Here is a 25,966-nt window from a genome sequence, read left to right on the forward strand (position 1 = left end):
CATTTTGAAGCAGAAACTGGATTTTCTGCCAGGAGGGTGGAAATCATCCCTTTTGGCTCAGTAAGGGTGAGGTTTTGTCAGTGGGCTGTGGGGTGTTTGACAAAGACCCCAAGCCAGAGCAGCAATAACAGGGAGGGGATGTGATGCTGCATCTCAGGTGTCCTCTCACTAAGAGGAGGAGGAGGATAATATGGGATCATGCTTTTCCAGCTGGGGAGAGGGGAATGAGGAAGCAATATTTTGGGATGGCTTGTGGGGATCACATCCATGATGTGATGATGAAACCAGGGAAGGTGAGTTTTGTGTCCCTGCCTCCCAGAGTTTGATGGAGAATCGGTCGGATGACAGCGGGAACTGTTGTTATCACCGGGGGAATCCTAGCGACGGTGATCCTACTGTGCATCATTGCTGTGCTCTGCTACTGTAGGCTACAGGTGAGTGTCCTCTGCCTTGTCACCCCCACCTTGCACTGGAACAGGCTCCCCAGGGCAGTGGTCACAGCCCCAAGCCTCCCAGAGCTTAAGAAGTGCTTGGACAATGCTCTGGGGCACATGGTGTGATTTTTGGGCTGTGCTGTGCAGGGCCAGGAGTTTGACTCTATCCAGCTTGGGATATTTTAGGATTCTGTGCTCCCTGGGCCAAGGTGCTGCTGCAGGAAGGGTCTGGATGGGGTTTTTTCGCCTGTGATGGCAGGGAGTTGAACCCTCCTATCCCCCCAGGTGCTGCAGTTATGTCCTTCCCTCTCCTAGGTGTGGGGGGTGCTGCCCTGAGGCTTTTGAGGCTCTGCAGCACTTGCTAATTGAGGTGCAGGCTTGGCTGGGTTTGCAATACCAGATGGAGAATTTTATATAATTTTTTTTTCTCCTTGTAAATTAACCGAGGAGGCTTTCAACAACGGCTAGCTACAACCTCCCGCTCTTTAAAAGTTAATGTGAAGTCTGTGCCATGCAGCAATGCCCGTGTGATGAAAAGCACAGCGCTCACTTGGAGCAGTTTTCAGCTGGCAGGATGAAATACTTCCCCTTGCAAACCTCACAGGGGATGGATGAGGGTGAGTTCCCCAGCAGGTGCCTCCTGCAGCACGCTCAGGTCCGGGTTTTGTCTGGCTTCTGCCGCTTCCCAGGACGCACGAATGATGGAGCAGATCAGCGAGAGGCCCCGGAGGGTTCCTGTGGCAGGGGGATGAGGGGAGCGGGGATGCGGCAGGGCTGCCCCACCGGCTGCTCCGCTTCCCCTCACACAACCCCTTCCCTCTCCTGCAGTACTACTGCTGCAAGAAAAATGACTCCGATGAGGAAGAGGAGGAGGAAGAGGAGGAGGAGGAGGAAGAGCCCGACCTGCCCACACACTCGCACCTCGTCATGTGCAACGCCTGCAGCTCCCGCATGGTGGACGGGCAGGGCAGCCCCGCGCCGCCGCCCAGCGAGCTCAACCAGCACGGGGCTCACACCTACTGCCCGACGTGCTCCCCGTACGGCTCCCCCTTTTACATCCGGACTGCCGACATGGTGCGCAACGGGGGCGAGAGGGTCGCCTACGCCCCCGCGTGCTACAAGGAGATGGGGCCGCCCTTCAACATGGCCTCCCTGCAAAGCTACACGGTGAGCCGCCACGGCCTCCTCCGCGACAGCTTCCCGAACCCGCGGGCCATCAGCACGGAGGTGTAGTCACCATTGCCACTAGCACAGGGTGTCCCCAGCTGGCACCCGCTCCAGGGAAGAGGCTTTTCGCTTGTTTTTGAGGAGAGGAGCCCGTAGCCCAGCCGGAGGCCAGCGCGGTCCTGCTGAGGCACCCAGCACGGCCAAGCCTCACAGGCCAGAAGGCGAGGGAGACCTCAAAGGGCAACGCTGAACCGGCCACCTCCGAACCCATCATAAGTGTCATTATTATCTACTCTCTCTCCCAAAGGGACTTGTCTAACGAGGGCTATGTACAGTACAACCTAACTTCATTACTCCCTGAGCCCAGTGAGGCCTTCGGTGTCCCCAGCCAGGCAGCCGAGGTGATGCCCGCTGCCTCCGGCACACGGAGCAATGGGCTGATCATCCAGGGCCAGCTGCCATTCCCGGTGAATCCCAGTGCCCAGCAGGGCATGGCAGCCCTCCTCAGCCATGGGGAAGCGAAGAAGGGAAGATCCAGGTCATCCTGCTCCCCTCGTACTGCGTCAGTTGCCACTAGCAGTTAGCTTTTCTGTTCAAGTGTAAGATAGGGCACAGTCTCCCACCTGCTTCGGTCTTTGCACGTGCTGAAGAAGTTCAGGACATGAATTTAGGTCACTGCCGGGGGAGGCAAAGTTCCTCGCAAAAGTGCTCACTCACGCCAACAGGCACAGGCCAGTCCTTCTGTGGCCAAAGCCCCCACCTCTTCTACTCTTCACAAGCTTTCTTAGGAACAATTTTAACTTGGACCCATGAATATGGCAAGATTTTACTTATGGGAAGAATTGAATTCCTAAATAACCACAGTTTTGGTCACCTTCAGCTTTCAAAGCCCCACCCTGACAGCTCCGACAGCCAGAGGAAGGTTGGCTTTGGGATGGATTTTGCTTTTGACAGCAACAGCAGAGCCCACTGGCTCATGTCTCCTTTGCAGGGCCCTCCCATTGGAAAGTGATGTTCAGGTGGTTGGGGTACCCCTGCTTTTGCTTCTGGAAGAAGAGGGTGCAAGACCCAAATGTGTCTTGAGCATGTTGTGAACGTGGGTTCACAGGCACTGCAGCTGGCAATGACAGCCAGTGACTCTGCCTTTCTGCAGAAATGAATGTGGGAAAGTTTCTTCTTCCTCCATAAATCAAATTAAGTGAAAAATCACTAAAGGGACATCTCCATCATTCCCAGGAACTTCCATAGCAACCAGTGCAGGACTGCTCTGCTGAGCACTGCCCATTCACAGCAGGGAGGAGGACGGGGACAGCAATGATCCCTGCGGATGCTGTTGGAGGCGACAGCAGGAAACCCTTGCCATGCCTTTGCAATACAGGGTAGGACTGCTCAGAAAGGTGAGCAGTGGGATTTTATTTTCACCTTTGTGATTTATAAATCATCCCGCTGCTCACAGAAGGATTTGGACTTGACCTCCCCGCTCAACACACGGAAAAAGTAGATCTCAGCACAGAGGCACACTGCACCAGCCTCAAATGTCCATATTACTAGGCAAAAGGCTGATGTACACCTTGGACCTGCCCATGCCTTGGCACTTCTGATCTGAAGAAAGGAGCCAGAACATCACAAAACATGGTGATGGTCCTTGTAACCAAACACCTTGTCCCAGCCTGCATTTTACACACACTTCTGAGCAAATGTTATGCACCATCTCCCCCACCTCCAGCCCAAAAAGACATTGCATTTCCATTATCTGGAGACTCAGTCTGGCTGCATCGCTTTTAGAGTCTCTTTCCATTCTCCAAATAGTGATAGCAGGTTTTAATGTCCTCTCACATTAAGGGCAGGCAGGAGGGAAGATGAAAGTTACCAGCAGCAAAGCTCTCCGGATGCCACTGGTCAACAGTCTGTGGCTCCTACTGCCTCCCATGTAGCCAGTGCTCCTCCTTGAAAACACGGTCTGTAACTGGAAGAAAATCTTGGCTAACTTGATAAATCCCATTCTTTCCCACTAGAGCATCTGCTCAGCTAGGTCTCATCGTGCTGGGAGCCAGGAGAAGTTAACGTGTCCCAGCGTGGTCTCTGCCAGACAGCCCCACGATGCCGTCCCCTTGACAGGCACAGAGCCAGCGCACGGACACGGCGGCTCCCGGCATCCAACTCTACCTCTTGGCACACAGAAAGGCTTTCCACTGCCACGAGTGACACACTTCTGGGGGTCACCCTTGTGGTTGAAGGGAGGCCACTCCGTTGTCATCTTCGTCACAAGCAAATTAAGCGTGACCTGTCATGGGCTAACGAGGCGCCAAGGCTGGGGAGGCAGTTCCAGAGCAGCCAGATGGCCAAGATGAGGGTTGGCCTTGCAGCCAACACATGCCCTGGATTTGGAATGGCTACAGGGAAATGGGTGAGTCTGGAAGGGCTGAAAACATGGGGGATGCAGCTGAGAATTAGAGGGTGTGGGAGCGGGTGGAAGAACAGGATGGGGTAGGAGCAGGGATCCCAGGTTTTTTTCCACTTCAGATTCCTCCTGTTACTATTCTCTGTCTTTGTTGCTCAGCTATGGGTCCAAATTCAATGTCAGAAATAAATGAGGACTTTGAAATACAAACCAGGAGTGGTTTCTGTTCTTTTGGCAGGCAAAGGGCTTTATCCAGTGCTGCCTGGAAGCTCTACTGGTGCATGGATTTTTCCTCCCCACCCTTCCTGCTCCTGCTTTTGCTCCTCTCGTGTCCCCTGCTCCTCCCTTGGCTCTGGCCTAGGCACATGCATTCCAAACCCATTGTTTTATAGTTTATCTCTTTATTGTGACACAATTTTTCGGTGTGTTTTGGCAGTTGCCCTTGTAGTAGGAAGCCTGCAGGGCAGAGCAGAGGGATGCTGCCGTCCCTGCCCTGCCGCAGGCTGGCCTCGGCGCCCTCGGAGACGGTGACAGCAGGGACAGGCTCTCCCAACTCACTCCTCAGTAGCTTTCTAGGCACTGATGGTTTGTCTTGTGTAAAACCCTCTCAGTGGAGAGGCAACAGTGATGACTAAGTCATAAAAATCCTTCCTCGCTGAGCAGGCTGCTCTACAGGGACTAGCTCCACAGCCAGGCCAAATGGAGTGGCTTCAAGTGGAAAGTCTGGCTTGAGGGGCTGCTGCCCCAAAACTTGGAAGGAAAGTAGGGCCTGGCAGCGCTCAGGATGACTTGAGGCGACAGGACCAGCAGCAGGCCTTCCTGTAGTACCAGTGCGAGCACAGCTTCACCTTCAGCACCAGCACGCAGTTGGCCGTCGCTTTGTCTTCACAGGCATCTTCTGGGGAGCAGAAGCACACACAGAAGGGGTTACAAAGGAGACGTGCTTCCCCAGCATGGACATCATGGGCAAAGCCAAGGGCTCCTCCACCTCCCTGCCCTCCCAGACGTACCTGGTGCCTCTGTGGGGCATGGCTGGAGTTGGCACGTCTGCCTGGCCTCTGGTTTGGCAGCGGGGTCACAGCCCTGAGCCAGTGCTTCCCCCTGGTAGCACTTCACCTCCCGCAGTCGCACACCAGCACCACACGTCTTGCTGCACTGTCGGGGTCAAGGAGCAGCAGAGAGAGCATGAGAGGCATTTTCTGGTTTTCTGTAGCTCCCAAGTTCTTTGCTCTACTGAGGTCTCACAATCCCTGCTTTGGATCCCTGGTCTTGAGGAGGCTTGGGTCAAATGCCACACTGATCTCAAATTTATTCTCCCTTTTTTTTTTTCTGGAGGAAAGCACCCCTGAGTTTGGGTTGGGGCAGAGCAAGGGAGAGTTTGATTTTCATCTCTTTGTTGTGGCTCAGAACTATTTTTGTTTGGAGCGTTGATGCTGTGACAGAACATGGAGAAAATGGCTGCTGTAAGCCAGACACAGCTCCCCAGTCTTCCCATACCCTAAATGTTCACCAGTTACTATTAAGGGAAAGAGGGAAAGACAAAACATAGACTTCTTGGAGTAGAGGAGCCATGTGCATCCTGTATGATTGGAGTGCGGTGCATGCTCTTCTTGAGGCAATAACCCCCATGCTCCAAGATTTTCTCCAGCCTGGGTGTGCCAGTCTCTCATCCTGCTGCCTGGAACTTGGGGTCCCATCCAGACTAAGCAGATCCTTGGCAGAGCAGGCTGCCAGAGAACCTCAGCACAGGTCCTGCTCCACCAACCAGGGCTACAAGGCCTCCTCTGCCCCTTCCCCACCACCCCCAGCCCTACCTGGGACCAGGAGGTGGTGAACCACGTTGAACACGGCCTCCTGAAACAGACAGCTTGTTCCTCAGGCTTTGGAGAGGTCTCACAGCGTTTCTCGGGGTACTCCCTGTACTGCCCGTTCTCCAGGCCCACGCACAGCACCAGCCGGGTCTTCACCCCTCGCCCACAGCTGGCGTCACACTGCGAGGGAACAGAGCAGCCTGGTGACAAATGATGCTCCAGCTTCAGGCAAGAGGCCATTCTGCTCAGAAGGAAGGTGTTAGCCTGTGCTAACACCAGTCTAACAGAGGGAAATGCTGTCCAGGCCACTGGAGCAGGGAGTGTCTCCAGATTTCCCAGGGAGCAGGGACAGATGCTGGTAATTAGTGTTCAGCTGAGTTCACCTTGGCTGGCCTCGAGAGCAGCTACCACAGGGCACCTGGAGCAGCCAAGCTAGGACTGTAAAAAGCTGTTTCTGTCTGATTTTATGTGTATCTCTGCTCTGAAAATCCACACAGCACATCCATGTAGCAACCTACATCTTGGAGTACTGCCAAGCTTTTTGTGGGCCCAAGAGGACCAAAGTGGTGCAGTGCAGGTGATATGCACAGACAAGCCCTGCTGAATCCAGAGCTATGCAGGCTGAGCTGGGAGGGCTCTCTCCCTCAGGACACCACCAGGAAAAGCAGCAGGAGGCCGGATCTGCTCCCTGATGCCCATGCAGGCAGTTGCCAGTTTGAGATTTCACTGCTTTGAGTCTTTTTTCACCACAGCAGGGCCAGCACAACTGGCTTGCATCCATCCTTAATCATCCTGAAAACTCAGCTCATCAGTGGAGAGAACCCAGCAAAGAAGCTGGCATAAGCAAAGGTGGGGAGCTCAGCTGGTCTTTCAGAGCTCTGCTGAATTTCACAGCTGGGTCACAGCTGAAAATGGCACTTCAGGACTGTGTGTGACCCATTTGGAGGGCCAGAGCAGGGGAGGGCTACAGAACTGCCAGGTTTAACCAGCCTGTGCTTTTTACTGGTGCTGGAGAAGGCTCAGCTGAATGCAGTCAGCAGCTATAAAGGGAGCGAAGTGAGAAGAGAGGCTTAGCCATGATTTGAGAGAAGAGGGCTTGGCTGCTTCCCTTATTTCCTAGAAACCTTCTTCCTTAGTGCTATACAAATCCCTGTTTTGCTCAAGACTTCAAAGAAAAAGCCCAAGCCTCACTACTGACTCAATATGTTTCTTTGGATACTCTGGGGTTTGGATCAGCATGTATGAGGAAGCCTGAAGTCTTTTGGCCTTGAGCAACAGAAAGAGAGTAAAAAGATGTGCAGAGACTGAGTGTTGGGTGGAACAGAGCACCTGGACCACATTCACTGGACTGTAATCCCTGAAGCAAGTACACAGTTATGGTCTGGATGTGACTTCCAACACAGGGTTGTGGGCTGTGGTTCGGCTTTACCTCCAGCTGTTACTTATCAGAGACTAAGCCGGTTTTGTTCAGACTTTCTCTTTACTGGGGGAAAACTCGTGTCCTCTGTGGGGGTGAGTGAGCGCGGCTCTGCTGAGGAGCCAGGTGGGAGAGCAGTTTCTTCAAGGTATTGCTGCCCTCCCGTGGAGCTCCTTGGGAAGGCAGCAAATGCCACAAACTTTGGGGTTTTTATGGGGTACGGCAGGGACAAGCTGGGATATTCACTACTCCTTCCCTCTTTCTCAAAGGAGCTGGGGCAAGGATACAGATCCATGTCTGGAGGTCACACTGTACAACTGTGCTCAACCAAGCTCCACCACATCCTGTGGGCTATGGGGTGGAAAGGAGGTCTGAGGACACAGGGCTGGGCTTGGCTTTACCTGCTCCCACTCCTGCTCCACCCAGTGTGCGGGGCAGTTCTTGTCTCCACACGGGTGAACAGCCAGGGGCTTGGTGGCCGGGTCACACTGCGAGCTGGAGATCACCTTGCCCTCCAGATTGCGACACGCGATGAAGCGGCTCATGCGCCCCTCGCCACACGAACCTGAGCACTTGGAGAGCAAAAGGCATTTAGACACATCAGAAAGCAGGTCTCTTTACCGGGGGGAAAACTCGTGTCCTCTGTGGGGGTGAGTGAGCGCGGCTCTGCTGAGGAGCCAGGTGGGAGAGCAGTTTCTTCAAGGTATTGCTGCCCTCCCGTGGAGCTCCTTGGGAAGGCAGCAAATGCCACAAACTTTGGGGTTTTTATGGGGTACGGCAGGGACAAGCTGGGATATTCACTACTCCTTCCCTCTTTCTCAAAGGAGCTGGGGCAAGGATACAGATCCATGTCTGGAGGTCACACTGTACAACTGTGCTCAACCAAGCTCCACCACATCCTGTGGGCTATGGGGTGGAAAGGAGGTCTGAGGACACAGGGCTGGGCTTGGCTTTACCTGCTCCCACTCCTGCTCCACCCAGTGTGCGGGGCAGTTCTTGTCTCCACACGGGTGAACAGCCAGGGGCTTGGTGGCCGGGTCACACTGCGAGCTGGAGATCACCTTGCCCTCCAGATTGCGACACGCGATGAAGCGGCTCATGCGCCCCTCGCCACACGAACCTGAGCACTTGGAGAGCAAAAGGCATTTAGACACATCAGAAAGCAGGGAACTGGAGAGGTCAGGGTTGGTGGTGCTAGTAGACTCGAGTCCAGAGTCCAGCCCTGACACTGGGACTGTTGCACTGGATCCCAAGGGGTTTTAGAGGTTTATTTAGTCGGGGCTTTCCATTCTCCAGGTGCCGTGAGCTTCCCAGATTATTGACCAGAGCTCGGCTCACAGTTAACCAAAATATACAGCAAGGAGAGGCAAAACCTGAGGTTATTTTAGTTTCTGCAGCTTGGCCCTGCCTGAAGAGAGCCAACAGAGATCCGCAGCAGATCTGCCTCACCGCTCCCACCCTCCAGGCCAGCGCTGGGTGCAAGAGGCGCAGCATTCCGGACTCACGGGTCCCCAGTCGGAGGCGGTCCAGCGGCGGTCGCAGGGCGGGCCCGTGCACTCCTTCTCGCTGCTGGGCTTGTGGGACTCGTCGCACAGGGGAGCTTCCACGGAGCAGCGCACCTCGCGCTTCATGGTCCCCGGCGAGCCGCACCGCGCCGAGCACTGCAAGGGCCACACCGAGTCAGCCCCGGCGCTCAGAGCACAGGACAGGGTGGGGAAGCGGCTCTGCCGCCTCCTGTTTTCCTCCTGCTGCTCTAGGAGAGAGGGGAAGGGCCCCAGCAGGGACAGAAAAAGGTGTGTCTGCCTCTGTCTTTGCTGCTCATTTATTTTGGGACCTAGAGTTCCAACACATCAATGGGCTGTTGCCCAAACTGCTGTTCTAAGTGACTGGGCCACAAGCAGAGCAGTCCGTCAAAGGGACTGCAATGGGCTTTCTGTATCTCCATGGTACTGTTTCCCAATTGCCCCTCACTTTGGACCCTCCAGAAGAGGAAGCTTCTTACTGGCAGGGCTGTCACTGTCCTGCTTTAGAAGTGACCTTAGAAAAAACGTTTTGCAATGGACTTTGCCTGCTGAGCAGTGCCAGAACAGGGCAGCTGCAGATAAAGGCACTCCTTGTGAGGAACCAGGGTGCAGTTGGCCAGGGGCTTCCTCAGCGCCCAACATCTTCCAGCCACCTTCCTCCAGGCCCCCCCTAGCCCTGGCTGCTCAGCTCTGGGAGCAAAGCCTACCTCAGACCACTCGGAGAGCTCCCACTGAGGCCCACAGGCCTTGTTCTTGCAGGCTTTCCTCTCCATGGGCCTGGCCAGCCCTGCTGCCTCGCAGAGGTCATCATAGACGGAGCTGTCGAAGCCCGGCGCCAGCATCTTCCAGCAGCGCACGGTGCGGTACTGGAAGCCCTCGCCGCAGGTCCGGGAGCACTCGCTCCACCGGCTGGTCTCCCACCTCCACGAGCAGAGAAAGCACAAAGGAACATCCAGGTAAGGGGGACCAGGGGCATAGGGTGGCAGAAACACAGGGCTACACACCCAGGGCTCCCTCACCCAGCAGCTGCTGCTGTGGCTCTGCTCACCACATCTGAGTAAATGTGGTGCTGGACTTTGAACCAGCTTTGCCCTTAGCAGGTAATTCAGATCCCAAATTCTTCCCCTCTTTTTGCTTACAAGGGGATATGAGTTCTTCTTAGTTTAAGCATACTTTTTCAGCCCAAAAATTTTCTGCTCAAGGCTGTATGCCTTGAGCAGAAAATGATCCTTAGAAAGATATCTCCCTGTGGACAGCTGATGTCACTTCCACTCACCTAGGCTGGCAGTCTCTCCCTGTGCAAAATTCGTGGGTAGGTTCTGGTCGGGTCAGGGCATCACAGTAGGATTCATCCACTTCCACTCCATCATAGCGCACACACATGGCATAGGAGGTGCTGATACCTGCTGGGCCAGAAACACCCTCAGCCGTGCTCCATCAGAGCCAAGAGCCTCCTCCCACCAGCATTAAACAGCTGGAGTGCTCACTGCATCTGAAACTCTCCCTGTCATATAAAGAAATACCAGGATTCTCTCCCTCAACAGCTCAAAAGGACCTCATGTGATCAGTCACCTGAAGCCAAACCTACCTGAAGTGCAGGTGGAGCTGCAGGGGGCATAAGCTGAGACCTTCCACCGATACATGTCAGCCAAGCTGATGTCGTCGTGGCCCACAGGGCTCACATCAAACTCATTGCTGTGGAAAAAGGAGGTGGTGTGAGCTAAAAATGAAAAAAATTGCTACAAACATGAAATATAGGGAAATTCCTCCTTGCTGTCTTTGAAGATGGAAAGAAAACCAGTGTTTCTGCTTTCTATTTCCCCCCGCCTTGGGCAAGGCAGACCACTGATGAACAGAGAGTGCAAAGCCTTGATCCACCTCCCAAATTCAACTAGCAAGGAGGAAGCATCGTTCATAACGAGTCTTGTGTATATCATGGTTTGCCAACCATGGGGTTGCCCTCAGCCTCAGCTTGTACCTCGCCTCAAGGCATGATTTGAGTTGGAAGGGGAAGCTCAAGCAAAGTCCCTCTCATATCATATAATGTGGTGGGAGGAATTCATATGTGCCTTGTCAGAAATATTTAAAAGCTAGTCCTCAGTCTCCTGCCAGATGTTTAAGAAGCTTCAGAAGCTTATGTGCCCAGAGGAATGGGACAGAAGGGGCATGACATGATGGTAGATGTGTATATGTGACATGCTATGGTTTCCTGGCCTTGTTTACAACAACACCAGGTCCTTCAGCACCATTTAAATGGACCCTGAAATATATTCCAGGAGCTCCGTGTCAGGCCAGTTGTAACAATCAGTCCTTGGAGGAAGCACCTACAGCAGCTTCCATGGATAGACACTGGTGAATGGGGACATCAAGGACAGCAGGGGACTGGCTTGGCCCTCCCTCCCCAGCCAACCATGCTCTGCTTTGCCCAGGAAATCAGGTGCCACCTTTCAGTGCCAGGGGCTCGCAGAGGCTCTGCCTGGCTGATGTTGGCGGTCGGGCTGGCCCCGAGCAGAGGGCTCTGCACAGATGCCACCATGCTGTAGTTGGCTGCTTCCCCCTGGCTCCCAGCAAACACCTCCACCTTCAAGTCCTCCAGCGAGTTCTTGCGAGCCAGGGCTCTGTGGAGGCCCTGTGGCCAGCGGGGCCAGAGCCTGGCCGTGGAGTTCCTGGGGGCTGGCCTGGCTGCCAGGGGCTGCAGCTCCCTGCAAAAGGCAGCGTTGTGAGGCTCTCGGTGACAGAGGCGCCTGAAGAGACGGAGCCTGGAGGATGTCCCACGGCTGTTCTCCGACAGCTCGGGTCTCCTCATGCTGTAGGGCACAGCTGTGCTGATGGAGATTTGGTTGAACCTGAGAGCTGGAATTAAAACACATGCTTTAACTACATGGGATGGCTTGTACTTCACCGTGTGGCATTTAACAAGGCAAAAAAACATTCAGCGTTCAGCCTAAAAATCAAAGATTTCTAGCAGGGAGCATCAGCAGGCTTTAATTACCCTGGCCAAGCCCTCACTCTGTGTGCCCACTGCTCTGGAGCCCCATTTAAGCTCCAGTCTGGGCATTCAGTCCTGGGTTGCACAATGTTGCACATATTCTTTGTTCCTGAATTGTTGTATGGCTCTCCCAGATCAACCTTGGATTTTACTTGTCCCCTTGCTGTCCCCTGATGGTCACTGGACTGTTGCTAGCCCTGTTGTTGTCACTGCCCTGCCTGAAAAGCTCAGGCCCCGTGTGAGTGCCCTGCCTAACTCATATTACAGGATCACAGAACCACAGAATGAACCAGACTGGGAAAGACCTTTGAGATCATCAAGTCCAACCTATGACCTAACACGTCCTCACTGTGGCCACCCTCTCACAGCCTCCCCTTCCCTCACAGAGATAATGGCCCTTGCTGCTCCCTGACCCACTATTTACCATCCTTCCCTCCTGTTCACCCTGATGTGAAAGCCACCTCAGATTTCAAGAAGACCACTGCACAATGTCTGCCTCCAGTCAATAAAATGGGGGAAGGAAGAACAAAGCAACCAACCCAACTCTGTTTCTCCACCAACAGCTGCTGCCTCCTCCTCCTCTTCCTCTCCCGCTGTGTTTGCATGGTAGACCTGTCTGATCTGAAAGTCATACTTCTCCTTCTCTTCACTTTGTTCCCAGCCCCAGTCCCGGGTTTGACTGGTAGAGTTAGTCTGGAAGAAGTGTGGGGGACCAAAGTCTAAATCTTCTTGCCCTTCCCTTAGAGGAAGCTGTTCACTGGTGTCATCTGGTGACAGGGAGAGCCACGTGGCATTGAAGTCTGTCTGGGCAGCTCTGGAGTTGGCTGGAATGGGATGGCTCTGGCTGGTCACTGGTAGGTGGTGATAGAGAGGCCTGGGAAGAGCAGGGGCTGCAGTCTGGAGAGGTGGTGTCCGTGGCACAGTGTAGTCATAAGTTATGTGAGGCATTTTCCCATTAAAGTTATAGTACTGGAGGAAACGGGGAAAGAAAAAAAAAAACCTGCTTTTATTTTAAGGGTATCAATTTTTCAAAAGCCCTTTCTAGCCACATCTGTTTGGTGATGGTTGTTAAGAGAAGACAGCATCCCCATAAATGCAAAAGGAAAGCCCCCACCCACCTGCCTGGCTTCCTCAACCCACCCACACCCAGGTTTGGCATAACCAGGTTATGCTCCTGTTATCTGAGGGAGGCAGGAAAGCCTAAAGCTGGTTCCTCACATACCATGGCATTCAGAGACTGGTTCGTGGGCCCATGAGCTATGATGTACTCCAGCCCATCCGAGTTCAGGCTCGAGGGCCGCCGGTACTTGAAGACGGTGCCAGCCACCCTGAAGTTCTGAGGGTTGTCAATGGCAGAGTTGCCATTGAAGAAGAAATGCCCAGATTCATCAGCAAGTGCTTCAAAGAGAGAGAAAACAGACAAATGGGACGTTCTGCACAACTCTGGCACTGAGGAGAGCAAAGAGCCCACAAATGAGGAAAGCCCAGCAGATACAGAACCCCAGACCCTGCCCATAGCCAGCTTGCATTCCAAATGTCTCTCCTGGCACTGGAGATGTGGTAGCCCTGGTTTTTGGAGAGATGAAGCACCCATGTAGCTACCCTGGAGGAAATGCTCTCAGTAGCTCTCTCACAGCATAGGTGGGAGTGCACAGAGCCTCCTCCCACCTCCCAGGCAGCTGAACTGGGCTCTCCACACCCCTCCAGCTCCTCTGCTCACCCAGGATGTTTTCTGTTTTCCTGCGCTCAATGATGAGGATGTCTGTGGCACCAGCAGGGATGTTGGTGATGAACACGTAACCTGAGGAACAGAACAGAGCATGAGGAGACCCCCATTGGCAGAACAAAAAGGTCTGGGTGGGAAAAGCAGCTCATGGGACAAGTGTGTTTATAGGGAAGCAGCACTGCCCTTCAGGAGCAGGGTGCCAAGGACCTAAGTGCATGTTGCACCAGTCTGTGAGCTCTCATCCCAGATCTCCTCTGAAATCCCATTAACAGATCACCATTACGGAAGTCAGTCTGAGCACTGCTGGGTTTGGAGTCGGGAAGGAACTGCACAATGAAACAGTCTGGCTTTGGGGGTGTGGATGAATGTGCTTTCACACTCCTTCTGGCAAGAGCACAGAAAAAAAGCTTAGTAGTGATCAGGGCTGATGCTGAACAGAGGGTGGAAAAAGAGCATAGGTCCCCTCAGCTCCTGACTCCATGGAATTTGTCTCAGGAGTAACATAAAAACTGACCTTTAAAGGGAGAGGAAATAAGAGGCTTTTAAAGTTGCATGGTTTGGCAGTTTGTCTTTCCCGCTGGAAACGCAGGTCCTGTCTGTTCTGTAAGATATATGAGGGCTGGAATGGGAGCCCAAAACTGTACCCATGCTGCTACAGGGGGTAAGACCATTACCCCTGCCCTGGAAAGGGGCCTGAGTGCTTTTCTAGGCTGCTGTTTGTAGGGAGTGAGGCAAACTAGTGAAACGACATCAGTGTGAAATGTTGTTCCAAAACATCCTCAAACCACAGTTCGTTAATTACTAATGAGCATACCACAGTGCATTCCTCCTGTGGCTGGAGGACAGGGCCATCAGGCTGCAGGGAATCAGCCCAATTTCAGAGGGGACTGTCCCTCAGCTGTGCCAGCCACACAACTGGGGAAAGCAGGAGATTAAATGCAGGTTGAAAAAATGCTGTGACCCTCATCATAGCTTAAGTTTCAAATGAACACGTAGCACAAATAAAAGAAGATTCATTGATCTCTTCACATTATCTGAGGTGGGCAAGATGCCAAAATCAATAGGAACAAAGAGATCCCCAGCTGCTTCCTATTCTAAACAGGTGAAGGGAAACCTTACCAGCCTAATATAGAGCACATCAAACCAATCTCCTCTGATGATTAAGTGAGAAGGACAAAACACAGGCATTTAAGCAGGGGTGGTGGCACTCCTCAACTCTTTCCACCAAGCAGCTGGGAAAGCTCCTACCCACATTCAAGCCAGTCCCCCTCCGTGCCAGCTGGTGGTAAGAAGTAGCAGGTGAAGTCTCCAGACTGGTAGCAGGGAGTACCTATCTGTGAGATTGCCCTTCGGAAGGTGCCCGAGACACGGTGGCAAGTGCTGCCGTCCCCTCCACACACCCTGCATCTGTCCATGGTCCGGGGCGAGTACAGGCTCCCATCGCACCCAACTGGCTGCAAAGGAAAAACAAGAGAGGGTTTCCTGGGGTCAGCTCATCTCCACAGGGGCAGGGTCTTTTCCCTGTGTGCTGTTCTGGGGGGTAGTAATGAATGAATCCAATGAGAGGCCTCTGTTTTAATTCCCTGCTGGGACCCCTTGGCTTTGCCATGACCAGGAGGTCCAGCCATGCAAGTAAAATCCCAGCTTCTCTACTGCTTCCTCCCAGAGCCTCACCTCACACTTCCCATTGATGCAGACCCCTTGATAGGTCCTGTCCTTGCAGGAGGTACCATCCTGTGCTCGGGCCATCAGCTGCCTCTCTCCACTCCGGGTGGTGCACTGGAGGTCACACGGCTTGTTGGAGATACTGGTGTAGTCATCTGCAGGGACAGAGGCACGGGGTCACCAGGCAGCTCAAGGTGCCCAGAGATGGGCAGTGAGGAAGGGGACCTTCCCCTTGTCCCTGCTGATGGTTTGATGTCACCTTGGATGTTCCTGCCACTTGCAGTGACACCCCAAGGGCACGGATTTTACAGCAGCGAAGGGGTCACGGTGTGAGGCTGCGCTGGGGACCGTGCCAAGCAGAAATACTTCCTGCTGGCAAACCCCCTTCCTTGCCATGCCCTTGTAGTGCCATCACTGTGCCCAACATGGGAATGTGCATCAGCAGATCTCAGGCCACACATAAATGCACAAGAGTAAAAAAAGGGCTGTAAGAGGGGCACTGACTGTGTGGGCTGGTGGCCAGCTCTACCTCATTCACCTGAGCAGGTGCAGACATTCCATGTCCTCTTGGCAGCTCATGGAAAAACAGGTGAGTCCAGAAACAGGGTAATATCTTAGGTGAACTCAGTCTGGGCCTCAAGGCACAGCTGGACACCCTCGTGAAGTCACTGTGTAGGAAATGGATGAGCATCCTGTTCAGAGCAACCCAGAGCAGCCAGGAGCATCCATCCCTTGTCCCCCAGGACTTTACTTTTCTGTGCCCGAGAAGATCCTGTGGGTGTTTTCTGACCCTCACCCCCTGTGTGAAGTTGTGAAAACCCACCTGGATAGAGGGGCATCCAGTGGTAATAGTGCTTCCCAAAGGCTTTGGCATTGAAACTGGAGCACTGCTGCTGTTTGAAGCTTGCTGTGTTGGCTGGGCAGGGCTATGGAGGGAATAAATGCAATCATAAAGCCCCCTATCTCACAGCCTTTCTTGTGACAGCTGCTTCTCCCTGCTCCAACCTTGCAGGATGAAAATGCCCTGTCCACCCTGGAAGGAATTGGAGATGGGCTTGGAGGTCCCCTAAGGGAAGCAGAAAGGCCAGGCCTTCATTGCCAAGGGCCTCTCAAAACAACTGCATTTAACAGCCCTGCAAAAATTCCTTCCAGCAATGGGAAGAGCAGCAACAAGAAAAGCACGCTGGGAAAACTTCATCCCTCCCCTCACCCCACAACAAATATGCTTTTACATCCTTTTGTCCCATCTCCCAGTCCCAAAGAATAGAGCCCATCTCCCACATCCTCAAAGGCACACCATCCACCACCCCAGGAGAGGATCATATCCTTGTCTCCATCCTCTGAGGGACCAATCCCACCCCCAGAGTTGGTGATTTTGCAGCTCCAAGTAGGACCCCCTGAGTCCCACACCCCCCAGTAAGGACCAGGCAGAACTGGAAGTGGTTCTCACCTGCTGCTGGCACAGTTGGTAGTGCTTGGCTTGACCAGCACACATGGTGCTATTTGTTCCCTGAGGCATCTGGAGCCTGCAAAGCAGAAGTTTCCAGACATGAGCTGGAGGTCTGTGAAGTGCCCAGGTACTGAGGCTGACACAGGAGTCAGACCTGACTTAAGTGGGAGGAACAAGGCAAATGTGCTATCAGAGCAGAGCTTTCTGGATCTAGACTGGCCAGCATCTCCTCTGAAACACATCTTCAGTGCTTTTAGGTGGGCTGTGATTTTAGGCTGGTCTTGTTTTGGGGTATGTTGGGCAGACAGGGAGCAATTGCAATATTTGCACCCATGTGTCCCTTCAGCTCTGAGCTCCAGAAGGGCTGATGTGACCAAAAGACAATAGAACCTGATGGTTCATCACTCCTATGGATGTGCCCAGGACTTGCAGTGACTGGGGGAGGTGATTTCAGAATCCACTGTGCAACAGGCAGAGAGGTGGTGCCTGTCAGGGGGACTGGCCACCCTAGAGATTATCACAGAAGGCTTGGTACAGGTGATGAGCCAAAACCACAGGAATATATCAACACTTGAATCTTTCACTCTGGCCAGTGCGAGCTATCCAGGAGATACTGGGCTGATGCAAAGACAAAAATATTCTTGAAAGCTGTGCAGATACATGGAGAGTGGCTGAGACCACAGGTTAAGGCAATGCACTAATGATCTGCAAAATAATTTAGGCAATGTAAAGATCTGCAGCAGACATTGTGTTAACAGCACTGGGAACTGAGAATACAAGAACACCATAAGCATATTCAGGCTGGCCTGGCTGGAGGTACTGCAGCTGTCCCTCCAGAGCAATGCTTTACATGACACAGGCAGAGCCTAAATTTGCAGTAAGACTTCAAAAGTGTCATGCCTTTCAGAAGCAGAGGCTTCCTGCAGACTCAGGCAGAAATTGCTTTGTTGCCATACCTGGCTCACGCTTAAGCCATTCACCTTAAAGCTGCAAAAACCTTTGGGCTGGGATTTCTCCTTTTTTTTTAATTCAAATTTGATCCCTGGACTAAAACACCACAGCAAACCCTTCCCTGCCCAGCTGGGGAGTCAAGGATAGAGCTGGCATCAAATGGAGAGAAAAATCTCTCTTCTGGAAGGAGACAAAGGGCAGAAGGGCTGCTCTGGCTGTAGAGGTGCAGGACAGCCCCAGGCTCCCTCCCCGTGCTGTTCCCCATTGATTTCCCAGGGTGTTGGAGAGGAGGAGCAGCAGCAGAGACGTCCAGGGAGGCCACAGCCTGATGAAAGGTCCTACAGCACACCTGGATCTTCACCATGCTGTCAACCATCTCACCAAAAAGAAGTTTTCTGCTGCAGGAAGGAGGGCAGGTGGGGGGCCCTGGTCTGAGCTTGCTGTGCTCAGCAGTGCAGTCACGCAGAAGGGAAAGCTCGCTGTGCTGCAGGATGCCTGCTCTCATTAACATCCCACCACCCGGAGCAGCAGCTTACAGAGCTGCTGGAGGACGAGGAGAGGAGAAGGAGAAGGGGGAATTGGTGGCAAGGTAGCCCAGAGAGGACAGCAGCTAAGTCCTGACAGCAGTTTCCCTGCTCTCCCCGCTCCCACAAACCCAATCCCACTGATCCCAGCACTGTTACAGCTGTAGGGGACAAATGCAGATGCTGTCAGGTGACAGCCAGGTAAATGACAGAGGGGAAAAACTTGCCAGCTCTGCAGGGAATAAGGAGGGGAAATTGCTGAGATGTGGCTGAGCTGGCTGCTGCCAGGAGTAAATCAAGTCCCCACAAGGTGTCTGGCAGCATGTGCCCCCATCCTGAGCACAGGAACTGGCCACAAATCAGGGCTGGGCTGGTCAGAGCAGCCACGGCAATAAAGGTTTGTGAGGGAAAGAAGAGGAACAGAGCCAGCCCGTAACTCTGTCATCTTCAGGACCCCAAGAGAGGACCAACCCCTTGCTCCCTGTCAGATAAGTCAAGCTGAGTGGGTGACATCAGGGAACCTGTCACCTGCCCACTGCAGCGTGCCTCTCCTGTCACCACTGCCCACACACAACACTGCCTTCCTTTCCCAGGGGCCACGGCTGAGGGAACAGCTGACCCTGCAAACCAGGGGTTTTTTTCAGCCCCAAAACACGGGTCTGGGGCACCCCATTGCCCTGGCCAGGGGCTCAGGCTGGCCACAGCTCACCTCTGTCTCAAGCAGTGCCTCTCCCGGGACGTGACTCCCCCTCCGCAGGACCGGGAGCAGGTGGACCAGGAGCTCCACTCTCCCCACCACTTGGTGACTTCTTCACCCCAGGTGCCAGCTCCATCTGCTGCCTCACTACTGTCCTGACAGAAACAGAGCATTGTTAGCTGGAGAACCTGGCTCCTCACCACCAAAGGCAGCTGTCCTGTCACCTGGATGCCTCCTAAAGACCCAGCAGTGGGACAAATGTGCCAGGGTCTGAGTCCTGTGGGGACACACCAGGATCTCAAAATTAAAACTTCCCTCCAAGACTGAGCTCCGCTTGGGAAGCAGGATGCCTTGGAATCTCATGGGATGGAGAAGGGTTGTAGGGCTGGACATGGGTGGCAGAAAGAGCAGCCTGGCCACAGCATCACTCCCAGCACAGCTCACACCTGCCTCAGGAGAGAAGAGGAAGAGCTGCACTTCTTGGCTGTCCAAGTACACAGGTGTCAATCCTCAGAGCTGTATTTCCATGAATAACCTTCCCTTTGTGGCTAAAGCAGCTCAGATCCAGGCTCCTCATCCCCCAATAATTTTCAAGAGAGCTTCAGAACCAGAGCCTCTCCCCACAAACCCCACTATGTTCAGAGGAGGAATGCTCCCTCTCCCAGCACACCTTGCTGGGTCTCAGCCTTTAAATTTGGCAAACCTGAGCTCCTCCAGGCCCAGCAGGGTTCAGGCTGCTGTTGGCTGTGCCTCCACAATTCCCAGCAGGTAAGCAATTCCGTGGTTTAGTTGTTTTTTTTTTTTCCCTGGCAGTATTTTCCTGTTTAGTGTCTGATGGTCTAAAAGCTCCCAGGGACTTTGGCAAACTTGCCTGTGCAAGAACTAATCTGCTGTTTAGTGAAACACAGCTGTGAATAGTGCTGAATGTAGCCCTGAGTTTAACACAGGACAGTGACTGGAAGGGATTTATCCAGCCAAGATGCCAAGTGTTTAAATATTAATGGACAAAAATTAATACTCTGTGTGTGTGTGTGTGAAGTGTGCTTTCCTAAAGCAAGGGCTCAGGGAAGTTGTTGTTGTTAGCAAAACACGCAGGGTTTAGTTGGTCCTGTGGTAAACAACCCTCTGCAAAGCAGAACTGATGGATGGGAGAGAAAACTCTGCAGGGTTTGCTCATCTCTAAATGTGCTCTGCTCACTGCTTGGGCTGTCTCTTGGCTTTAATGTTCTTTCACGGTGTAATAAAGCCAAAGTGCTCTTCTTTTTGTCATGTAATTCCTGCCTGAGAACTTGTGTTTCCTCAGTGCCTGCCAGCAGAGCAGCCTCTGGGCAGAGGAGATGCAGCTGCTTTATGCAAATGGTTTGAAGTTGTAGGTTAAATGGTTGAAATGTGCAGAGTGCCTCTTTCTGATGGCCAACTCTGCTGCAAAAAAAGCACCCGGGTACCCGATGCCTTGCTCTCCAGTGATTGCAATAGCTGATTTCAAAAACAAGACAACAAAACTCTTTGTTGTACTTCAGTGTTCTGACTGGAGCTGACAGGGACCAAATGCTGTGGGCAGCAGCTGAGCTGCTCATTATGAAAACGAAATTAAAAGAAACAGACATGTTTACAAAAATACCTTTTTGTGTTCTTCCAAACTATCATCTTAACCAATTTCCTGTGAGAATTTTTGTCTCACTGTATATTATCAGACTGTAAATGGAAATTCTGACTGTGCAGCTTCCACATTTACAAAGGAAATAAACCAAGAGTCTCTCATTGTAAGGGATTTTCAGCTAAAATTTTTCCCCGACCACTCCTATGCTTCTTTGTGACACATATTTCAAGGCTGGGGTGGAAGAACTCTTCACAGCTGTCAGGAAGGAGAATTCCAGTGATTTATCTGGTGTCTGAATGGAGAGCTCAGCACAAAATTTATTCTCCCATAGCTGGAGGAAAAACCAAAGCTGGTGTCTTACCCCTTCCAAGAGGCACATGGACTGCCTGGACAGAAGATAAAAACATGAGTAGCTGTAACCTACAAGGCAGTCCTGCCCTGAGGATCTTGTGATCCCAGCAGGTGAGAAGGGGCAGGAGGAGAGCAGGTGAAGAGGAATAGTCTGCTCTGTTGATCTAGCCCAGGTACAAAGCAAGGTTTGTGTATTTGGAATGGTGAGAAGCTGCAGGCTCCTTTCAGGGTTCCTGCTCTTGGGGTGCTTTGCCTGGTTGCAAGGAGATCAGGGATGTGGGGGCACAGCTGAGCTTTGGGGGAGATCAGCATCCCTGCCTTTGTGAGCTTCTTTCTGTGAGAAATAGGACAGGACACATCTCTGCACTGCACCTCTCTGACAGGATGAAGATTTATTGAAAGATGCTGGTCAGGGAGATTTGTTCTTTTAATAGAATGTGTTCCCCCATATCCATAATCCCTGCTCCTGCTTCCTCTCTGTGCTGGAGGAATCAATCACTTTTTAAGTAGATTGATTTGGCTCTCAGGTTTTCCATGAGCAAGCTCCCTTGCCAGACCTTCCCTAGGAGCATTTATTTTCTTGTGTAAGCAAGGACAATGCTGAGCTGTCCCCTTGGCCATGTCCCTTATGGCATGACTGCATCTGAGTCCTAGGCCTGGACTAGGAGTGGGAACTTCAGGTACTTAGAGCTGGGGCAGCTGGTTCCAATCTCTGCTGAATTTATTGTAGTGTCAGAAATAAGTCTGCGTTGACCACGACACACAAATGGTTCTTGTTTTTAATTGAAGATATATGCATTTTCCAAAAGTCTAGATAATAAATTAAGGACTGTGGGACAGAGTCCAGATTAGATTAACTCCTAGCTTCAGTTTCCCAAGCCTCTCAACAAATCCCAAGAGTGAATTCTGGACAAATGAATCCCCCCTATCCACCTACTTCTCACAGAGGGAGAAATAAAAATGGCTGAATTTTGAACTCTTTTGCACTGTCCTGGTTATGGGAGATGCTGGAGCTGCTCTGATTTGCACTCTGCTGCAGAATCATGCAAAAAAAGGAGCAGGCTGGCACAGGAGATGCACGGGGGTCCAGCCTTTATAAGGCTGGCCCTGGCCAAGGGCTCTGTCTAAAGGAGATATGATTCCTTAGGTGATGAGAATTTCCATCCCTAGAAAAGACAGACCATATTCCAGCTCAGCCAGGTGCTCCCCACAAGAATTTCCCCCGAGGTGCCTGTGGTTTGGCACCTGGTGGTTACAGAGCTGCAGCTTTTCCTCTCTGAGGCTAACCAAGGAATTCCTGTGCCTCCACACCTGTGCTGGGGGCCATGGGAGGGCTGCCCTCCCATCCCCTCACCGGGGGAACCCCAACCTGCGGGGAACTTTTCCAGGATAAAATTCCTGTCTCCAGACTTGCCAGTGTCAAAGGAACATCACTCTCCAAGGCAGTGCTACTGAAAGCTCTTTCTGCCCAAGCCAAGGCCCAGCAGCTGCTTCCCCTCTCCCCCCTGCCAAACAAAGGCTGCCACAAGCAAAAAATGCTTCAGCCCTGCACAGAAGGGTGGGCCCGGCCTGATATCCTATCGGATTTCCAGGCGGCCTTTCTGAAGTTTAAAGGGATAAAATAAATTCTCCACTGCCTGTCTGTCATGCCCTGGATCAGCTCAGAGCTACACTGGCTTTCCCAGAGACCTGGGGGTTGCTGCAATTACCGTGTCGGTGGCCCAGTCCCCCGTGTTGCTTATTGTTGTGCCTAATCTTGAGATTCATTAGAGCCTGGCTCCTGGAAAAAAAAGCTGTCTGGGAAGAGAGACCACAAACATGCCTCCTTAATAGAGGAGCTGGGGGAAAGGCTCTCTCTGCAGCCTTGAGGGCTGGCCCACCACTGAAGGGCACAGTAGCTGTCGTAAAACGTTGTCTGAGCGTGTAGGACAACTCAAAACAGCAGCTGAAAATGAAATAAATTCTTCCCAGACCTTTTCTGAGGCTGTTAACTGTATGTCCTCTACCAAAAAATTTCCACAATCCCTTTACTGAAGAAACTCTCTGTGGCAAACCACGGCACTTACTAAGTAGCTTCAGATGTCTGAATGCCTGGAATGAATGGCAGATTATTATCTGGGAATGAATGATCGTGTTCAATGCCCCTGGTTTGGGTTCCTCATCCCATTCTCTGACTAAAACTGTGGTGATACACTCTACCAGAGCCCCGAGAAAAAAACAATAGCAGTTGCAATTATGCCCCGATGTTTCACAAAAGAAGTGGGGCTGGTATAAAGCTATTTCTCATCCTGTCATTGTTTTACACTATTTGTGTAGACCAAATAGTCCGTGTGAGAGATTCAATACTGGAAGCACACACAAACCTAAATTTTCCCTAGAAAAGCTGAAACAAGGTATCTGAGCTCAGAGTTTTTCATAGGGGCAGGTATCCTATGAATGGTAAAACAAGCAATGCAGAATAATTTTTAAGGGATCAGGAAGAACAGTAATCTGTGGGAAAATGGAAGCTTGTTAAGGATGTGGAATTGCAGCAGATAAGTAACAAAAATCTGGACATATAATGAGGCACAGATGAAAAGCAAATTAGAAAAGCAGTGAACATAAGTCAGTGGGGAAACTACCAAGTTCTGTTCATAATCCTGCCATGACAGAAAGTTCACAGGCAGGCGCTGCACGTCATCCCAAAACACTGGGTCCAAGTCAGTGCAAGCAGGACAACGCTGTTATCGTGGGGCAAGCTGCTGGAAAGGATGGAAAACTGTGAAGGGGGAGAAGGGAGTGAACGTGAGACACGTCCATCACCAGGTTTTGCAGAGGCATTGAATGCAGTTAGGAAGGAAGTTAGTTCGGAAGTTGCTTGCCCAAACTATGGGCTGAGGTTTTCTGATGCTCTTTGTAAAATGTTTTAGATGGACAACGGGAGGGCAGGGGGAATTCCCCAATGAGCATTTTGCGGGGTGCCTTGCACCAGAGATCGACAACTATCAGTACCAGCAACCGGGACAATTCACACCACATCATGTGTGATCAGATTGCTCCGAGGGGAGCACGGGAATGCTCAGGACAGAGCTGGTGTGTGTTTATCCTCCTCCCACCTGGGACTCCTCTGAGGTGTTGTGCCGTGCCAACACAGCTGCTGGGGGCAGGGAGAACGGAGCAGCCAGAGCTTGCGCACACGTGGTGATGGAGGAGTCCACCCAGGTCCGCCCCAAATTAAGGACTTCACATCTGTTTAGCTTGACCTGGCTTGCTCTGCCTGAAGCTTCTGACTTAGCCCTGCAGCTCAGGGGTAAACAGAACAGGCAGCAGATGTGCAGGGAGGTAAAAACAAAGTGGGAATGAGACACTTGAGCTTCAAAATTAAGACAAACCCCAGAACAGGAGGCACTGCTGCTCCTCAAACCTGAGTTATCCCCAGTAAATCTGCAGTGTCTGGTCTTCTCTGTGTCTAAAATGGCTCACATGGGATTGCTTTATCCCAGCCGTGAGTCTGGGGGTAGGAAACACAACCCAAAACCCTCTTCCTTTAGCAGAGCAGAATTCCTAAGGCAGCAAAGAAATCCGGCCAGGTTCCCCTCGAGGAAACGGGAGGCACAATGCAGCCAGTGACCCGTGGAGGCAGGGGCACCGCCGGCACCCCGCGAAGTCGGGATTTCTGCCGGGAACACGGAATTCTGCCGGCCCTGCCACGGGAACGGGGGCGATTCACCCCGGCTGGGCCTCGGGAAGGAGACGGGACAGGCACAGGGGTCTCGGTGCTGCGGTGAAACAAGTGCCACGGGAGGAGGGCCAGGTCGAGGGGTGCTTTGTGGAGGGGAGAAGAGATGAGGGCAGCGCGGGGCTCTGATGCCTGGACAGGCACCCCATGGTCAGTGGGGAAAGCAGCTGCCTAAAGCCAAGCTCGGGGTGGTGGGGAGGACAGGGAAAGGGGAAATCTGTTTGTTTCCAGCCCTAAACTTGAGCCAACCTTCTGCTAGGGACGAACGTGGAGGGATGAACGTGGTGGGCAGCTTCGGGCGAAGCCCCAGCCAGGGAACGGCGCCGCGCCCCCGCGGTCCCTCGGGTGATGCTGGGACCCTCTTGGTGCATCCTCCCACCCCCGACAGCCTTTTGTTAGTGAGGCACGGCAGGCGGGCAAAGCCTGCTCCTGGGGTCAGCCTGGGGCACAGGCGACGAAACCCCCTTGCCAAGCAGCGCAGGAGTGCGGGAGGGAAGCGCGGCGATCCCGGAGCACGGGAACCTGAAACCTGCGGGGAAGGGCGAGGGGCCGCGGGTCGGACCCCTCTCGGTCCCTGCCCCGCCGCGGCTCCCCGAGGGGAGGGAGGACGGGAAGGAAGGAGAGAGGGAGAGAGGGAGGGCGCGGGGGGAGGCTCGGCGGCCGCCGCTTACCTTATCGCCGAGGGGGGCGGCGGCGCGGAGGAGGAGGAGGAGGAGGAGGAGGCGGCGGGGAGCGGCGGCCATGCCGCGCTGCTGCTGCCGCTGCCGCGGAGGAGGAGGCGGCTCGGCGGCCCACCAGCGGCGGCTGCGGGCGCGGCGGGGCCCGCGGAGCTCGGCCCGGCATGGCTGGGGGAGTTAATGACTTTACAACCTGCCGGGCGGCGGGCGGCGACCCGCGGCGCGGCCGCTCGGCGGGGGAGGGATGGAGGGATGGGGCAGGGATGGGATGGGATGGGATGGGATGGGGATGGGATGGACGCCGGGCGCTCCTCGGGCCCCGCCGCGCCCCGCCTGCCCCTCGCACCGCCCTGCTGCCGCCGCTGCCGGGGCTCGGAGCTCTCTCGGCGCTGCCTGCGGCTCTTTCCGAGCCCCCGCGGCGGCCCCGGCACCGAGCGGTCCCTGCGGAGCCACCGCGCTGCCCCTCGCCCTCGAGCGGAGCGCTCCGTTCGTCTCCTCCCGCACAAAAGTGTTTTGCTGCCCGATTCCTCCTTCCTGCCCTCTGTAGGCAAGCTCTGCTTGCCAGGGCATCCCTCTGCCCGCGCTGGGACAGAGCACAGCATCCCCCGGGACACCGGGAGCTGCTCTTGCTGGGGTGGTGGTTGATTCACAGGATCCTAGGATGGTTTGGGTTGGAAGGGACCTTAGAGACCGCCTTGTTACACTCCCTGCCACGGGCAGGGACACTTTCCAATATCCCAAGCTGCTCCAAGCCCTGTCCAACCTGGCCTTGGCACTTCCAGGGATGGGGCAGCCACAGCTTCCCTGGGCAATCTATGCCAGGGCCTCCTCACAGAGAATAATTTATTCCCAATATCCCATCTAA

The 25,966-nt window shown here is 53.4% G+C and overlaps 2 protein-coding genes across 2 annotated transcripts; one reads left to right on the forward strand and one right to left on the reverse strand.

The window, feature by feature from the left end:
- Positions 1 to 326: 326 nt before the first annotated feature.
- Positions 327 to 1,734, forward strand: FAM163A (family with sequence similarity 163 member A). The gene is made up of 2 exons (XM_041420183.1): positions 327 to 434; positions 1,263 to 1,734. The coding sequence occupies exons 1-2, from the start codon at positions 342 to 344 to the stop codon at positions 1,665 to 1,667; spliced, it is 498 nt and encodes a 165-aa protein (XP_041276117.1). The 5' UTR covers positions 327 to 341; the 3' UTR covers positions 1,668 to 1,734.
- Positions 1,735 to 4,781: 3,047 nt separating this feature from the next.
- LOC121344217 (ADAMTS-like protein 2) lies at positions 4,782 to 22,033 on the reverse strand. The gene is made up of 18 exons (XM_041419976.1): positions 22,018 to 22,033; positions 18,768 to 18,990; positions 16,584 to 16,659; positions 15,957 to 16,059; positions 15,143 to 15,288; positions 14,799 to 14,922; positions 13,463 to 13,543; positions 12,965 to 13,140; positions 12,282 to 12,711; positions 11,198 to 11,606; positions 10,342 to 10,448; positions 10,030 to 10,159; positions 9,461 to 9,674; positions 8,736 to 8,891; positions 8,187 to 8,357; positions 5,817 to 5,993; positions 5,013 to 5,157; positions 4,782 to 4,900 (listed from the first exon to the last, which is right to left on the reverse strand). Exons 1-18 carry the CDS (start codon positions 22,031 to 22,033, stop codon positions 4,782 to 4,784), a joined length of 3,003 nt encoding a protein of 1,000 aa, XP_041275910.1.
- Between the last annotated feature and the right edge of the window lie 3,933 nt (positions 22,034 to 25,966).

The sequence above is a fragment of the Onychostruthus taczanowskii genome, unplaced genomic scaffold, assembly GCF_017590055.1.
Source record: "Onychostruthus taczanowskii isolate IOZ18803 unplaced genomic scaffold, ASM1759005v1 scaffold63, whole genome shotgun sequence".
Taxonomy (NCBI): domain Eukaryota; kingdom Metazoa; phylum Chordata; class Aves; order Passeriformes; family Passeridae; genus Onychostruthus; species Onychostruthus taczanowskii.

What these genes read in the sequence shown, in the direction of transcription:
- FAM163A (XM_041420183.1), top strand. Translation starts at nt 342, where the DNA reads ATGACAGCGGGAACTGTTGTTATCACCGGGGGAATCCTAGCGACGGTG. An exon ending in TCTGCTACTGTAGGCTACAG is followed by an intron (nt 435 to 1,262) that starts GTGAGTGTCCTC and finishes CCTCTCCTGCAG; the next exon opens with TACTACTGCTGCAAGAAAAA.
- LOC121344217 (XM_041419976.1), bottom strand. An exon ending in TGGAGCAGGAGTGGGAGCAG is followed by an intron (nt 5,994 to 8,186) that starts GTAAAGCCAAGC and finishes GTTCCCTCGCAG; the next exon opens with TGTGACGCCAGCTGTGGGCG. An exon ending in TCACCACCTCCTGGTCCCAG is followed by an intron (nt 5,158 to 5,816) that starts GTAGGGCTGGGG and finishes TGACCCCGACAG; the next exon opens with TGCAGCAAGACGTGTGGTGC.